At 39.7% G+C, this 18041-nt stretch overlaps 1 protein-coding gene across 2 annotated transcripts in view; it reads right to left on the minus strand.

Annotated features, from left to right (window-relative positions):
- Positions 1-17724, minus strand: part of cdc20 (cell division cycle 20 homolog) — a 30142-nt gene extending 12418 nt beyond the window's left edge. Inside the window, exons 1-8 of one of the 2 annotated variants that reach the window (XM_069939011.1) lie at positions 17621-17724; positions 15265-15495; positions 9624-9790; positions 7366-7462; positions 5759-5887; positions 5037-5233; positions 1012-1106; positions 660-891 (exon numbers count right to left, since the gene is read on the minus strand). In XM_069939011.1, the coding sequence (XP_069795112.1) occupies positions 660-891; positions 1012-1106; positions 5037-5233; positions 5759-5887; positions 7366-7462; positions 9624-9790; positions 15265-15495; positions 17621-17672 (1200 nt within the window). In that variant the 5' untranslated portion in view covers positions 17673-17724. Of the gene's footprint in view, positions 1-659; positions 892-1011; positions 1107-5036; positions 5234-5758; positions 5888-7365; positions 7463-9623; positions 9791-12999; positions 13114-15264; positions 15496-17620 lie in introns of those variants that run through there. The other variant, XM_069939012.1, reaches the window with a different exon arrangement.
- Between the last annotated feature and the right edge of the window lie 317 nt (positions 17725-18041).

The following is an 18041-nucleotide window of genomic DNA, read 5'->3' on the forward strand; positions in this document are numbered from 1 at the left end:
ACTTTCACCCTCCATCCTCTTGCCTCCTAAGTATGATAGTGCCCCATAACTCCTGTCTATCTCCGCCCCCCCCCCTTACCTCCCAAATGATCCATGGTTCATGCAACTCCAGCTCTAATTCCTTAACTCAGCTTGTCGAGAGTTGCAACCAAATGCACTTCTCACAGATGAAGTCATCAGGAATACTGCTGGCTTCCCCGATGACCCACATTCTGCAATAAGAGCATTCCCCTGCCTTAGCTGCCATTCCCACTGTTTATGACTAGAGGAACAAAATATATCTAAAACCTCTGCCTACCTGCTGAATCCTTCTGGTTCCTCAAATAGTGTGTCCCTTTCTTACTTTATCTCCTACTATCCCTCATTATAACTGCAAGAGTGTACTTCATTTTGCAATTGTGGTCAAATTAAGCACCTAGGAACAGGAATACTGTTGTCCTTTTAAAACCAAGTTAGACAACTCTGCCCAATTTCACAATTTAAGTTCAAAACTAGTCATAGCAGGCACCCAAGATCACAAAATTTTATATCAATGCCTGTAGCTTTGATACCAGCTATATACTAATTCATTGTTACATTCTCAATTATATTAGCATTCAATCTTCTAAAGAAAACTACAAATTCAGACCAAGTTGTAATCTGGGAAAATAGTCACCAACCTTAACAGCACCCTGGTGCTGTGTGAATGTATGTAATGGTTGGAGCTCTGCATCATTTCCAGTAAGGCTCGGCCAGATGTTCAGAACATTGTCATTGCCACCACTAGCGAGATACCTGCCATCAGGTGACCACTTCAAGCCACAGACTTCTTGTGAATGTCCATTCAGGGTGGCAACATGGTGTCGTGCAATGCGAACATCATGATGATGTATTTGACCCACTCGACAGCCACTAGAGTAAAGGAAAAGGATGCAAAGAAGTCAAAAATTTCATCAGTTATTTGATGTTTATTCCATTACGCTCAAAAAATGACAAACATTTTAGGACATCCTAATGAATATAATTCATTACCTGGAGAGAATGTAACTGCTCCAGCTGAGTGCCCCAACTCGTGCAGTGTGACTCACCATATTTCTCAGACGCTTCTGACGTTCCACATCCCAAACCTTAAAACAAATATTTATAATGATTCTATTGAAGTCCAAAAATGAAGGAATGTGAACCAGATGCATTTTCCAATTACAAGGCCATATGCACTTTGACACCACCACAACATAGTATAGAGTATGAGGAGAGTTAAATATTATGCAATGCTTTGGCTAAGTCACTGACATAAATGCAGTGACTATTAGTTTCCAGTGTGTGCTTTAATGCAATCACAATCACTTTTTAAATGGCAGACCAAAACTAGGAAATTAGAATCTATTAACACCTGTGCATCAGAAACTAAGCTTTTTAGGCAATACTTCGGGTGCAAGGATGACTTGGACTCTCACTTTTGATTGAAGGTGACTGACCTTCTACAAAGGGTGGAAGAGATGCATAACGAAGTTAGTGTAGTGATGTGATTTTAATAACAGACTCCACATTGTTCCTTTCTACTGAGCAGTCATGGGCCAAGGATTTTTAAGAAGCTATTGAGGATGTTACACCAAAACCATCTCTCCCTGCAACAGCTTTGAACCTGTCTCTCACTCTTTTGCCGTTAAATTTCTTCCCAGAGAGCTCTGAATGCCGCACATTTTGTGCAAGCCTGCTCAACTCGATAGACTCAGGATCAGTACCCATGGATTGGAGGGTAGCTAATGTTACCCCACTATTTAAAAAGGGGGTAGAGAAAAAGCGGGGAATTATAGGCCAGTGAGCCTTACATCAGTAGTGGGCAAAATGATGGAATCCATTATCAAGGAAGTAATAGCGGAGCATATGATTAGCAGAGAAGGGATCGGACGGAGTCAACATGGATTTACAAAAGGTAAATCGTGCTTGACAAATCTATTGGAATTCTTTGAAATGGTGACAGGTAAAATAGATGGGGGAGAGCCAGTGGATGTGGTGTACCTGGACTTCCAAAAGGCCTTCGATAAGGTCCCGCATAAACGACTGGCTTCCAAAATCAAGGCTCATGGGATTGGGGGCAAAGTATTGATGTGGATTGAGAACTGGCTGGCAGGTAGAAGACAGAGTTGGGATAAATGGCTCGTTTTTTGAGTGGCAGGCGGTGACCAGTGGGGTACCACAGGGATCTGTACTGGGACCCCAGCTGTTCACAATTTACATTAATGATCTGGATGAGGGGACTGGATGTAATATCTCTAAATTTGCAGATGACACTAAGCTAGGAGGGGTTGTGTGCACGGAAGAGGGGGTCAGGAAGCTCCAGTGTGATTTGGATAAATTGAAGGACTGGGCAGATACATGGCAAATGCACTACAATGTGGATAAATGTGAGGTTATCCACTTTGGTAATACAAACCGGAGGGCAGATTCCTATTTGAATGGCAATAGATTAAGAGATGGTGAAGTGCAGAGAGACCTAGGGGTACTTGTACACCAGTCTCTGAAGGCGAGCATGCAGGTACAGCAGGCGGTTAAAAAGGCATCTGGTATGTTGGCCTTCATATCAAGAGGGTTTGAGTATAGGAACAAGGATAACTTACTGTAGCTGTACAGGGCCTTGATGAGACCCCACCTGGAGTATTGTGTGCAGTTTTGGTCACCTTATCTAAGGAAGGATGTTCTTGCAATGGAGGGAGTGCAGAGGCGATTCACCAGGCTGATACCTGGAATGGCAGGAATGACTTAGGAGGAAAGATTGCGCAAATTGGGATTGTACTCGCTGGAGTTTAGAAGATTGAGAGCGGATCTCAGAGACATAAAATTCTGGCAGAAATGGACAGAATGGATGCAGATGGGATGTTTCCAGTGATGGGAAAATCCAGAACCCGGGGCCATGGTTTGAGGATAATAGGCAAACCATTTAGGACCGAGATGAGGAGGAATTTCTTTACCCAGAGGGTGGTGAATCTGTGGAATTCATTGCCACAGAGGGCAGTAGAGGCAAATTCATTAAATATATTTAAGAGGGAATTAGATATATTACTTCAGTATAAGGGTATTAAAGGTTACGGAGAGAAGGCGGGGACGGGATACTGAACTTTAAGATCAGCCATGATCTCAATGAATGGCAGAGCAGGCTCAAAGGGTCGAATGACCTACTCCTGCTCCTATCTTCTATGTTTCTATGTTAACGGAAAGAGTTGACAAGAGTGCAACTTGGACGTCAATAATGGAGGTTTTCTTGCTCATCCTTTAAGAAGTCTTTTCAAAGGCCAGTGTTGGCAGCATCTTTCCAAAGGCTCAAAGTGTTCACTTAAGGGAGTCAAGTCTCAGAAGCACAAGGGAAAGAATATAATGAGTATAACAATGTTTGAACTGGTTGTTATTATTTTGTAGATAGATTGCACTTCCTGGTCAACGACATACAAAGTTAATTCAGAAAATCTGCATGCTGTTGTGACAAATTATAGATATGTTTTTGGGAGATAAACTGCACCAGGTTTTTTTTTTAGTGTGGTCACATACAAACAGGTCTCATTTTAAATACTGGAGCTCTGCTCAAGCCAGAAGGCCAGCTCCAAGTGCCTTTGCAAAAGCTTTGGAGAGTGCCCAAGAGACTTCATTCATGGATTGTTGTTTTGAAAAATAACAGATGAAAGAATGGTTCAGAGCCACAAGCTGTCTGGGAGTGCTGCTTGCTGTTCTAAGAGGGTCATGTGTTCTTTTGCAAGCAGAGAGGGAGTCAAACGGGCTTTTCACGCAAGAGAACGATCAGTTCTACAGTGTGACAGTCAGCAGAAACAACTGGGACTGGAACAGGACAAGCTAGCAAGTTTGTAGAAAAACCCCATTTGGAAGCCTGGTTGTGAGTGCCTAGTCAAAGCCCTTGTGGTATGAACAAGAGGAGAGGACTGACTGCCTAATGCTTCACTTGAAATAAAAGAAACCAAAAGGAACTCTGTGGTGACCTGGAAGAAAGGGATTATCATCTGGAAAACCCTGATGGGCAAGTTTCTTCGGCAAGGCAATGAAGTAGCTGATTAAAAGGAATCAGTTGTGGTTGTCCAGCGAACAACAAATCTCTCTCTGAAAACTGTTAAGAACCTTCCTGAGCAGTAACCATTTATCTTTCAAGTACCAAAGCCTGGTGAACTTCATAAATGTGAAATATTATAGTACAAGAACTGCCTGCAACCAGTGAACTTTGAGGAATGAGAAGTGAGATTGATTGTGAACTAAAGAACTTTTCTGAACTTGCATACACCATTACATACATAAGCGCTTAGAATTAGAAGGGGGTTTAGTTAGGTTAGTTAAGTCAACAGGGATAAGTTGGTGTGATTCTGCTTTCATGTTTAAAGATAATGAAAAGCAACTTTTGTTTAAGTAACCATTTGTCTTGGTGAATATCTGTTGCTGCTGGGTTTTGGGGTCCTCTGGGCTTGTAACATTAGTTAATGTTTGGTCCTGTTTTCATGTTTAAAGATAATTAAAAGCAACTTTTGTTTAAGTAACCATTTGTCTTGGTGAATGTCTTTTTTTTTAAACTTTAAGATTTTATAACATGAATAAAATAGAAAGTTACAGTAAAAAGATTAAACATAAGATAATAAAAATTACAATACTACATCAACAGACTAAATAAACTAAACCCCCCCAAATTAGTACACAACATTAATGACCTAGCTTAAAGTTAGTCTAACCCCCCCCAAAATAAAGAGCGAAAGAGTGAAGAGTTAATAAAATGAACAATAATTATATTAAAGAAAAACCCTTACACAAAAAAAAGATAAAACATAACAAATAAAGATACTAACAAAAAAAATCAATAGTAAAATATCAAACTTATCTTGGTTAATGTCTATTGCTGCTGGGTTTTGGGGTCCTTTGGGCTCGTAACATTAGTTAATGTTTGGTCCTGTTTTCATGTTTAAAGATAATTAAAAGCAACTTTTGTTTAAGTAACCATTTGTCTTGGTGAATGTCTATTGCTGCTGGGTTTTGGGGTCCTCTGGGCTCGTAACATCTGTTCTTACCTGTACCTCTCCATTCCTTGTTCCAACTGCTAAATAGTTGCCTTCTTTTATCCAGGAAACAGAAGCAATGTAATCCTCCTGACCCTCCAGCTGCACAAGTGGCAGAATATCACCAGACTCAGCATGCCAGAGATATACATTATTTCCAAGCCCCACAGCCAAATAGTTCAGTGAACTCCAGTCAATCAAATTCAGATCTAAAGAAATGGGATTAAAAAAATGAGGGGATCTTATAGAAACATACAAAATTATCAAAGGGATAGATACAACAGAAGTAGGTAACTTTTTTCCCCACTGGCTGGTGACGCAAGAACTAGGGGGCACAGCCTCAAGATTCAGGGTAGTAGATTTAGGACAGAGATTAGGAGGGTGATGAATCCATGGAATTCTCTGCCCATGGAAGCAGTGGATGCTACCTCTAAACATTTAAGACAATAATAGGATAGATTTTTGTATAGTAGGGAATATGGGGGGGAAAGACAGGTCAGTGGAGATGATCATCAGATCAGCCATGATCTCATTGAATGATAGAGCAGACTTGACAGACTGAATGACCTATTCTGGCTCCTATTATGTTCTTAAATCCAGAAAACTACATACAAGTGGCCAAATGGCTATGTTACTTCATGATTCAATTCCACATTAAAAATATTCCCGGCATGATCACGCCAGCTATTTCTTAGGTTTTGAGCTAAAAGTAGTATTTAAACATCACAACTTACAGTAATCGTTTCTGATCTCTGGAGCATCCAGAATTCTCTCTGGCATGGTGGGAATATATCGGCTGGGCTTCTTAGTTGAACCTGGTGTTGTTGACTGACTGTACAGAACTTTAAGATTATTCTGGTAACCTGGAGAAGAAATAGAATCTAAAGCCACAGGATGTGCTTGATTGGAGGATCCAAAGGATGGAACTCCAACTGACAAAATCTCAGAAGGTTTCAAGGAATGACCAGCAGTTTTTTTTTTTAGGTAGAATCATCTAATTGCAATAATTTCATCCTCTATTTTGTTTTATAGGATAGTCTTGGGGAAGTCAGCCCTAGTAGCATTTTCACCGCTCTCCCACACCCACCCCTTTTTCTATTTACAAATAAGCTGTGCATCAACTATGCCACCATTAAAAAAATATTAAACTGCAAGAGCAGCAAGGCAAAGCCTGAAATGATCTTTGAGATTCTTAGCCAAACATGACCTCCATTTTGAACATGCTGGGTCATCATCTTGAATTTCTTTTCACATTGATTTTTAAATTCTTGCGGATTACGAACAAAAACTATTGGCCAAAAAATATTCTCAGTGTAGCTACAGTCAAATCAGAAGGAAAACAGAATACTCACTAAACTTTCCATTCAACACGAATGACTACAAATCAAATTTACTTAGCTTCTCTAAGCATTTTTGTGTCAGCAAATAGAGGCTCTGGTAGCTCAATGGTTAGAGAACTGGTCTTGTCGAGATCGGTCCTCGCTGGGACCTCATTTCTGTGAGAGGTGCTGGACAAAGTGGCGATTCTGTCTTCCTTACGGTAGACAAAGTTAAAGAATTTTAGGTTTGTTATATTCTAAATGTAGTATTCTGACAATAATGGAACTTTTACGTTTAAAACAGACAGAAGATTTCAGGAACAGTGGAAAGTTTGGTGAAATAGTTAAGACAAAGGGAACAAGTGATTTGACAGAAGAGTTGAACCAGAAATAGGAAAACACTACGTGGCAAAAATTAAGGCATTACCCTAGCACCTCTGACCTGACTTTTTAAAAAAGTTGCATCAATATTCATGACAAAACTCTTCTAGAAATACACATCAACAAGAACCAGTTGAATCCTGGCTACCTTGAGTAGAGATAGATGCTACAAATCCATTTCTCCCATTCATCCAACGCATGTGTTTTTTTAAAGAGTTCAGACCTCTTCCAAATAACTAGCATTTACTCACCTCAGCTGGAAAGAAATTTGACTTATTACAATGCAAAATTTAAGAAATGCTGGAAGTTCACAGTATATGAATGCCAAAATTTGGAAGGAACTTAATGTTTGGAAAGATAATTTTTATGTTCCCCCTCTGCATTCCTTCAAAGCTAAATAAAAGAATTTAGAAAATTTAACCAATTCCTGACAATTTCACAAAAAAATTCTGAGAAATAGATACAGTATCGAGAAAAACAAGTATATAATCAAACAAATAAATACCCATGTAGCCCTCATTCCAAGACTATAGTATTAATTTTGAGGGTCCGGTTCAAAAGTACTACCAGATAAACTTTATCAAACAAATGTAGTCCACATTAATTAACCTTTGTTTAAAAAAAAAATCAATTTAAAATACCTTCTGGTGCACAAAGCGGTTTCCCACTCAGTCGCAGAATTTTTGTCTGCTCAATGTCATAACCATTCAAGTTTAAAGACCAGGACTTCTGGTGCTCCTAAAGAGAAATATTGTAATTTATTGCAAGAACTGATGCAGTTCTGCATATTTAGCATACCAGTTTTTGATGACACAAGTTCACTCATCTTTTGCCCTTACCAGCCAACAATTTCAATTCCTCACACCATTTGCCACACCAACATATCTGTCCATGACCTTATGTACTGACAAACTGAAACCATCCACAAATTGGAGGAACAACACCTGATATACACCTTGGTAGTCTGCAGCCAGATGTTAATAATAGACCTCCAATTTTCTGGAACTTCTCCCCAGATCCCTCTTTCTTTATTTGCCAGCTCCTCACACTATTTCCTTCCTTTATCTATCAGAGTTACCCTTCGTAGCCCTCTGCCCTCCATTTCTCAGCTTTTTCCACTTCAATCCTCCACCTGTATCCACTTAGGGCCTCTTACCTGTTAGCCTGTGCTCCAAACCCTGCCCTTCCTCCCTCCTCCACCCCCCCCAACTTTTATTCAGACACCTGCCTGGTTTGTTTTTTGTTTTGTTTTTAAAACTTGTACCTGATGAAGGGCCCAGGCCTGAAATATTGCTTACCCTGTGGTCAACTGCACAACACGGTGGCCAGAAGCCATTCACCTCAAGGGCACCTTGACTGACTCCTGTGCCAGGGGCCTTCTAACCAATTGGACCTAGAGGTTTGGAGCACCAGCACAGATGACCAGCGACAGGTACATAGTTCACATCCACACTCTGGTCACAATTAGCAAACCTGCTGGGCATCAAGCTGCATCACACCACCGCCTACCATCCTTAGGCCAACTTCAAAGTGGCCTTCATGGCTTGGTTTGATGGCACCAACTAGGTGGATGAGCTCCCCTGGGTCCTGCTGGGCATCAGAACAGCACCCAAGGAGGACCTGCAGGCATCCTCCATGGAACTGATCCACGGCGCACACATCCCTACCCGGTGAGTTCTTCCCCACCCACACGCCCGATTCTGGACATGAGCTCCAGAAAGAGCACCTTTATAGGACTTTCAGGAATAGCTGGCCACATTTGCAACCACCCTCCCTCAGCGGCAATTGGTTGGCATACATCCCCACAGACTTAGCCACAGCCGACTGTTTGTTTGGCACAACCCACACCCAGCCCCTCCTCAATGGCACTACAAAGGCCCGTACAAGGTACTACGCCATTCGGACAAGACTTTCACTCTAGACATTGGGGGCACAGTGGAGTTGTTCATGGCGGACAGACTGAAAGCAGCCCACTTGGACCTCAGCCAACCGGTCACGACCACGCAGCCAAAGAGATGGAGGCATCCGCCCAAGGCATCAGGACACTGAAGCCAGTTCGGGGGTGGGGGGGGTTGTATGGCGGCGCACATCGCAAAGCAGGTGAACCGGCTCTATATGACAGCTGCGGCAGCAGAGCAGCCATATTAAGATAGCGCCGTCAGGTTCAGGGATTCCTCGTGGCCTCTGCCATTGGGCCCACCCTTTCGGCTGCGTCATGACATCACACGAGCTTGCCCTGAAAGAGCAGCACACGAGCATTCAAATAAACAGTTGAGACTGAAACTCACTTCCGCATGTGGTTCTTCCAGATTTTGATCTTTGTAACTACTGATATAACCTTTTGCTTTTCATGGATGCTGCATGGTATGCCAAATTTTTCCAACATATTTGTATATTGCCCTTGACCCCAACATCTGCAGACTTGCTTGTGTAACTTAATTTTACTTAAAAAATTTTCCCCACATTTTCTCCAGCTGTTAGGTAGGTATTCAGTAAAGTGTTAGCATTTGTGTACATTTACAGATCTTACGCATGTGAATGTACTTTAAGCATTGTATACAACCATTGAGATTTAGATGCATAGAATGAGGCCTATTCACCAAGTCCTCCCATTTCAAACCCATTTAGGAAATCTGTGCTAATCCAATGCTTTGGTTTAGCAATTTACTTGTGTAAAGAAATACAGGACAAAAATGAAAATACACCAAAGTGCGTAGCATCTCCTCACAATCTTAAATGAGGGGCCAGCTGTCTCTAAACAAAGCAGCCATAGTTTAAACAAGTACTAAATCCTACAATTATCCATTGTATTTAGGAACAGATTTGACTATCACCCAAAACATAGAAATTAACCAAATTCTTCTGCAAATGAATTTCTGCTAGAATCTTTTGTGCTCACCTTCTTGGTTGGTGACTCATTTTCTTGATCGTTATTTTTGGCAATCAAGAAATGTGCTACATCCATTTGTACTGCATTACGGGTCGGAATATAACGATCACCCCCTACTTTTGATGGTGTCCCCTGTACCAAGGAACGCTTAGCAGATTTGGGGGTTTTTATCTTGCCTGAAAATAAAACAAATATCAATTAAACCAAATAATCTGTCCTCATTATTCATGAAAATGTGGTGGTGGTGGTGAGGCAGAGGTGAAATAGAAGAAATACAATGTTATGTATTTTAATAGAAAAGATAAAGGGGCAGACCATTTTCTAAATGGGGAGTAATAGAAAATATCTAGATGCAAAACACCTGGGAGACCCCATGCAGGATAACTGAAGATAAACTTGCATGTTGAGTCAGTGGTGAAGAAGGAAAACACAACACGGTCATTCATTTCAAGAGGAATAGAATACAAGAGCAGGGATGTGATGTTGAGGGTTTGGAGTACAGTGAGCAGTTTGTGATCCTCATTTTGTGCCAATGTTGGAGAGGGTTCAGAGGATGTTCACAAGGTTAAATCTGGGAATGAAAGGGTTATCACGATCCATAATTAGAACATGATCACATCAGAGAAGTATGAAACATCTTATACAATTATAAGATTGTGTAATTATAAATTATGTGTATTCTTTGTACAATTTTTGTTTTCAATATTATTTTGGACAAGTTATGATTTAATTATTTAAATTCTATAATTCTAATAATTAATGTCCTGAACAAATAAGTTATGTAATAATCATGCTTATCCTCATTTACAGTATGTTTTTAATTTTATTTATAAAATTTAAACCACTGTAATGGTTACATTACATTCAATTCCATAATTATTTTGAAAAATTATACATATGGTATATATAATCTCACCCCACCATCCAATCTCCCTTCCCATCTCTTGAAAAAGGAAAAAGAAAACCAGAGAATGCCAAGAAAATAAAACATTTACACTATACAAAATCTACTGGAGGTTACCAAGAAGTAAGGTCTTCCAACAAGCAAACCAAAATGTTGTAAATATGGGCTCCATATTTTCCAGAAAACATGATATTTATCTCGCATATTGTAATTTTCTCTAATGGTATACAACTAAGAAGTTCTGCATGCCATCTTTCCATACCGACATCTATTTCAGACTTCCATGATATTGCTATACATTTCCTGGAAATTGCTAAAGCAATTAACAAATTCAAATTGATAAATATTTAATTTTAACTTTCTCCTTATAGACTTAATATTATTCAATAAAAATAACATCAGGTCCTGTGGAAATTTGACCCCCAAAAAATTACCTACCCTGAACAAAAATTATCTAATTTTAGGACATTGCCAAGTTGAATGCAAAGAAGTTCCAATCTCAGATCTACACCCAAAACATTTCTAATATAGAAGGATTTAATCTATTTATTTTTTGTGGAGTCAAATTATAATTGATGTAAAAAATTATTGGACTAACGTACATCTTACATTTATAATTTTAGTCTCATTACTCTTAGATAACTCCATCTAGTCCTTTTCATTAATTTATGTCTGTAAATCTACTTCCCATCGTAAGCTTGATTTATGCACCCCAATTTTTAGGGTTTTAGTTTGAAGTAAATTGAACATTATTGAAATAAAGTTATTTGCAGTAGTATTATAAACCAGTAATTCTAATTCACTTTGATTAGGTAACATCAAAGTAGGACCTATTTTGCCAGGAAAAAAGCTTCAACTTGATAACAAAATAATTAGGTTAATCGAATTTTTCTCTCATTTGTTCAAATGTTATAAATTTCCCATTCGCAAAACAATCTTCCATCACCAATCCTCAAAAATTGGTTATCCATTGAAAAAGAAATGTCTATTTTGACAGAGGCATTTTCCTAAATATTAAACCTTTCATACCAATTTCATAATTAATATTATTCCACAACTCAAATATTTCAAAATAAATGATTCCCTACTTCTAAGTACCAATTTAGATTCCATTTATCAAAATCCTAGGGATTCATGTTCCCCATCATGTTAAATTTTATTAAATCCCAAGATGGAATATTATCTAAAATAAACAATAAATACATTTGTAAACTTCACTTGAGCTGCTTTTTCCTCTTAAAGAGGAAATGTTATATATATATATTAACGATCTGGAAGTAGGGGTGGAGAATTGGATAAGCAAGTTTGCGGATGATACAAAGATTGGTGGTGTTGTGGACAGTGAGGAAGATTACCGTAGATTAAAAGGTGATTTAGGAAGGCTGGAGGTGTGGGCTGAGAAATGGCTGATGGAATTTAATACAGATAAGTGTGAGGTGTTACATTTTGGAAAGGCAAAATCTAAATAGGTCATATGCATTAAATGGTAGGTTATTGAGATGTGCAGAGCAACAAAGGGATTTAGGAGCTGTGGTAAATAGTACCCTCAAGGCTGATACTCAGGTAGATGGTGTGGTGAAGAAGGCATTTGGAATGTTGGCCTTCATAAATCAGAGTATTGAATTCAAGAATAGGGAGGTTATGATGAAATTGTACAAGGCATTGGTGAGGCCAAATTTGGAGTATTGTGTACAGTTTTGGTCACTAAATTATAGGAAAGATATAAACATAATAGAGAGAGTGCAGAGAAGGTTCACGAGAATGTTGACAGGATTTCAAGGTTTGAGTTTCAGGGAAAGGTTGTGCAGACTGGGGCTTTTTTTCTCTGGAGCATAGAAGATTGAGAGGGGACTTGATAGAGGTGTTTAAGATTTTAAAAGGGACAGAAGAGTAAACGTGGATAGGCTTTTTTCAATTAAGAGTGGGGGAGATTCAAACTAGAGGGCATGGTTTAAGATTGAAGGGGGAAAATTATTAGGGGAACATGAGGGGAAATTTCTTTACGCAAAGGGTGGTAGGGATGTGGAATGAGCTTCCGACAGACGTGGTCAAGGCGGGATCATTGGTTACATTTAAGGAAAGACTGGATAGTTACATGGATAGGAGAGGACTGGAGGGGTATGGGCCGGGTGCTGGTCAGTCGGACTAGGAGGGTGGGGATTTGTTACAGCATGGACTAGTAGGGCCAAACTGGCTTGTTCTGTGCTGTAAGTGGTTATATGGAAGACGGAAGTATGAATTAGGGTGTTTACAAGTTCAATTTTTCCAAAGAAACCCATGACATTTTGTCTTTCCATTAAAAAATTAACTGCCATATTTAAATCCTTAATTTTTGAAGGAATTGGATTGACTGAATTTAGAAAAACATTCATTTTAAACACAATTTACTCTGCCAACTAAATAGGCAATTTATTCCACTTCTTTTCAAATCATTATAAATTCTAATACCTAGATATTTAATACCTACATCTGGCCACCTACATTTAGTCACCATTTTACAATCTGTATAATCACCCACAGCTAAGGGCATAATCTTGCTATTTTTCCCCAGTTAACTTTATATCCAGAAACTTTCCCATATTCTCTCAATCGAACCTGTAATTGGGACAAAAAAATATATATAGGATCCGTTAAATAAACCAAAACATCGTCAGCAAACAAATTTATATTCTTCCTGGTTCACCTTAATTTCTTTAATCTTGGAATCTTGACTAATAAATTAAGCTAAAGGGTCAATTGCTAAAATAAACAAAGCCAAAGAATTTACAATTGATATGTGATATATACATGAAACTATTGGATTTATGTTTTCATTAGTATACCTTGTGTAAAAGGGCTTTGTTAAACTTAAAAATATTTTTTAAAGTGTTAATAATGAGGAGCACTTGTCAGCTCTTGGCTTGTTCTCATTGGAATTTCGAATTAGGTGTGCAAATCTCACTGAAATATTTTGAACGTTGAAAGACATGGACAGTAGATTATAAGAAGGTTGTTTCTCCATATTAGGAGAGCCTCAGACAAAATGGCACTTCAGTATTGAAGGTCATCTAATTAGAACTGAGATGTGGAGGACTTTCATTTGTCACTGGGTAGTAAATCTGTTGCATTTGTTGCCATAGGCAATTGCAAAGGCAAGATCATTGGGTGTATTTAAGGCAGAGATTCATAGGTTCTTAATTAGCTGGGGCAAAGGTCAGGCAGTAGGGATGAGTGGGAAAATGGATCTGCTCTTGAATAAATGGTGGGGCAGACTCAATGGGTTGAATAACCTATTTCTGCTCCCATGTCTTTTGGTCTTAAAAGAAAGTTTTGTGCCAGAAAGTTATAGTCATCCCTACACAATTAATGAACCGACAGAGCCTTGAAACAAAATTCAAGGTTTTAATGATTTTTAAAAAATCAGTGAGGTAACTTTGTTTCTCTAGCAGCAGCAGCAGTTTTTAACCAAACCTTAATGAAATCAACGTTGCCAGCTCCAATCCAAAATAGGCAAATACCTTAGTAGCAGCATCCTGTGTTTACTTTAAGATTAGTAGCACCAATACTCTAGTCACTGGCCTAGTGTGGTTTCTTAGTCATGTTGATTAGTAAATTTAATTGAACAACAAACATTGGGCACTTGATCAAGTTATTTTAGAGCATTGTTCAAAATTACCTACATTTAAACCAAACAACTTTGGGAAAAAATTGTGACTGATGTTATATTTTATATTGTCTATAGATATATTTTTGATAGATTAATTGTGGCATTTTTCTTTTAGTGTCGGTCCCCAAAAGATACAAACACTTCAACACAGATCTCATTTAAAATGCCAGAGCTCTGCCCAAGCCAGACAGTCCAGGCTCCGAGTGTCTTTGCAAGAACTTTGAAGAATGTCTATAAGGGCTTCACAAGTAGGTGCTAATTGGGAATGCTGTGGAAGAATGGATTATTGCTTTAGAAAGCAACAGATAAACAGACTTGAAGATTAGGTTATTGGAACATGGCAACCACCCATTTTGAAAACCAGTTGTGAGTGCTTAGTTCAGCCTATTCAACGTCTATACAAGAGGAGATGGCTAGCTCTATAATGTTTCACTTGAAATAAGGAAAATAGAAGAGGAACTCTAGTGACCTGAAAGAAAGGACATCATCTGGAAAACCCTGATGGGGCAAGTTTCTTCAGCAAGACACTGAAGTGGCTGATCAGAAGGAATCAGTTGTGGGTGTCCAACGAGCAACAAATTTCTCTCTGAAAACCAAGAACCTTACTGAACGGTAACCATTTACCTTTCAAGCACCAAAGCCTGGTGAAATTTATAAATGTTAAATTTTGTGCACAGTATAAAAATTGCCAGAAATGAGAACTTTTCTGAACTTACACACATTGCGCACTTAGAATTAGAAGAGGGTTAAGTTAATAAGTTAAAGTTTGATCCGATTTTCATGTTTAAACAAAAGCATCTTTGTTTAAGTAACCATTAGTCTTGGTGAATTTCTATTGCTGCTGGGATTTGGGGTCCTCTGGGCTCATAACAAAATGTTCAGATGTTCTCATTGTCAACGTTGTATAAATAATGCAATTTGAGAATTAAATACACCATCTTTCAGGAGGTAGGAAGACAAATATGGAGTTGAGTGCAAATGGTACAATACCAAAGATTAACACACCAACAACAAAAATTAACCCTGACATAGTGATCCCCAAAATGTCATTGCATTAGTACAGAAAATGATCAAACACTTAAAACAATTGATCCAACTACCTGGGGTCTTACTGGGTGTCATCAACTTTGATGTGCTCAGTGATCGGTTTACAATTTTCATTGGTGACAAGCCATTAATATTAGCTGAAGTTGATAAAGACCCACTAACACCATTGTTTTCCTTAGCTTTTCGCTGCCACCTGGCTAGAGGCCCATTTGTTATGGGAGCATCCAATTTCAGGAGATTATTAATATCACTCTCAAAAACAAACTGAGACATGCTGCTCACACCTGCAGAGATATTAAAGACAAAAGATTAGCATCATTTAAATTATACATCAGTCATTTTAGTTCCACGATTGTAACTTAGATAGAGAGTGCACTGAACAAGTTTAAGAGGCGCCAGCTTGCAGTGTAAAGAACATCAAAGCACAGTAAATTTACGTTGGTTTACTGTATCCAAATTGCAGATGCGCTCATGTACACACCTAGCTTCTGGTACATGTTATCTTACCTGACAGCAGCTGGAAACTATAAATTAGACTTGCATAGAATGATTGTGGCCTTGGTGAATGTTCATAACAATATCCTTGGTTGAACACTGCACAGAACATTGCTATATTAGAATCCACAACAAATATTCTTTTACCGTGGAGGACAATGAAATTTGAAAAAACAGTAATAACCAAAAAGACATTGACATTCAAAGCAAGTGATGTTGGCAGTCTTGAAATCCCAAAAGGTGCAGATGTCAATGGGGCAGGACCAGGTCTAACCTAGGATGTTGTGGGAATCAAGGGATAAGATTGTCGGGGCATGGCAGAGACAAGCCAGGGCACTACAGGTCAGTGAGCATTACAAGTGGTGGGACTAATATGGCTTTGTTCATGGGGAAGGGGGGGGGGCCTTAATGAAAAAAAAATTCACATCTCACATTTAATAATATTTGAATCAAGACCAAACTCCCTTTTTCTTAGGTTACAAAAAGCAGAACTAGACTGGAAGTAAATCATCCTCGACCAATGAACTGCTGAAGAGATTGTCCCGAGTATATTTTAATGAAAAATTGATATTGGTATTGAACTTCGTAAATCCAAACCTCTGCTTTAGGATTAATTTCCAAAATCTTCACTGCATTCAGTTCCTCCTCCATCAGAAGGAATGTATTCTGTGTACCTCCAAAGTCCTATGCACATCATTATCCTTTGAAATCCTTACACATCAATTCCTTTCAAATTCTTTGAATAATCAAAGGTTAAACACATTATTGGAGGATCTCAGTATCAGTGGCCTGAAGTATCAGCCATTCTTTCTTTCTCCCCCCCCACCCACTGATGCTGCTTTATCCAGCAAGTTCATCCATCACCTACATCTCCTCCATTTCTCCTGAATAACTTAAGGGTCCAAATCTAAAACATTGATTTTTTTTTCTCCATGGATGTTGTCTGGTCTGTTGAGCTTTTCCCCAACCTTTTGTTCACCCAATTCATTGGCCAATTACATCCCGGGCCCACATCTCCTGGCCACCACTGGCCATTCACCTCAACGCTGTGCAAGCAAGCACACACAATGGAGAATTGGGCAGTACTTGGAGAACGCAATAACCATCTCTAAAAACAGAAGCTGGGGGATGGTCACCACTAATCCGATGGGCATCAGGCAAATACTATGGATAAAGGAGTAAGTCACTAACTGAATATCCTTGAGTGATTATAGCAAAACTCAAGAGAACCATTGTCAGATTTAAGGGCCGAGGATATTTCAAGTAAGAGTTATACCCTCTGAAAGGTATACAGTAGTTAACTCAACCATTCCACCACTATCTCATTTTAGTTAACTACTGGCATTTTATTCAACACCCAGGATCTCTAGATTAAGAATGCACAGAAACCAGCCCAACTACTCCATGTCAACCAAACTCCTCACATTTGCTGCATTCAGCCCATTTACTGTCCAAATGCCTTTACTACATCCAGACTGGACCCTTTGAAAGCTTGCCCCTCTTACATATATTTAATGCCCTCTGGCTATATTTTTAAATTCTACTCTAGGAAAGAGGCTTCAATGGGTCTACTGACCTCATGACTTTATAAGCCTCTATAAAGTTGCCCCTCTGCCCTACAACTCCCGGTGGAGGCCTCTCCTTGTAATGCAAACTTATGGCAACAACGCGCTGGCTGTCTCCTGCAACCTTTCCAGGGAGGGAGGCCTGCAGCCAAACCCACCCCCCCAGCCCAACGCCGGGCAGTTGGACCAGCCCAGGCCCAAACCAGGAGACAAGCGACGAGTGAAAGCCGCCCTCGATCCATCCCTCCCCTCCCTCCACCCCCCCCCCACCACACCCACCCCAGCCCACCAGCCCCCCAGCCCACGCCTCGAACCCGCCGTCAAACGCAAGCGGGGGCCGCTGGCTCACCCGGCTGCGCTCGGCGAACAGAAACCACTCTCCAGTCCGAGATCAGGCGCATGAAATGGCCGCAGCGGCCTCTTCGATGTATTTAAATCCCAGTCGCCAACCGGCGACCGAACGGCTCTCGCTGATTGGCCCGGTTGAATAAAAGCAGCCATTCCATTCGTCAAGCGTTTGCGCATGCGCCCTGTGGCCGCTGCCAAATTGAAGCTGCGGAGGCCATGATTCATCAAGGCAACGTGCATTGGCTTCTTCTGCGTGTATTGCAGAGAATACTGTCATGAACGCCAAGGGTTAATAAGGGTAAGACCAAGCAAAAATTAAAATACTCCAAAGATTTGGGAAACAACTTTGGGAAAAAGAAACACCAAATTTCATATTGAATTAGTCCGTTATTAATGGATTCTCAATAGAGATCGTCCTCGAG

The sequence above is a fragment of the Narcine bancroftii genome, chromosome 5 (genome assembly GCF_036971445.1).
Source record: "Narcine bancroftii isolate sNarBan1 chromosome 5, sNarBan1.hap1, whole genome shotgun sequence".
NCBI lineage: Eukaryota > Metazoa > Chordata > Chondrichthyes > Torpediniformes > Narcinidae > Narcine > Narcine bancroftii.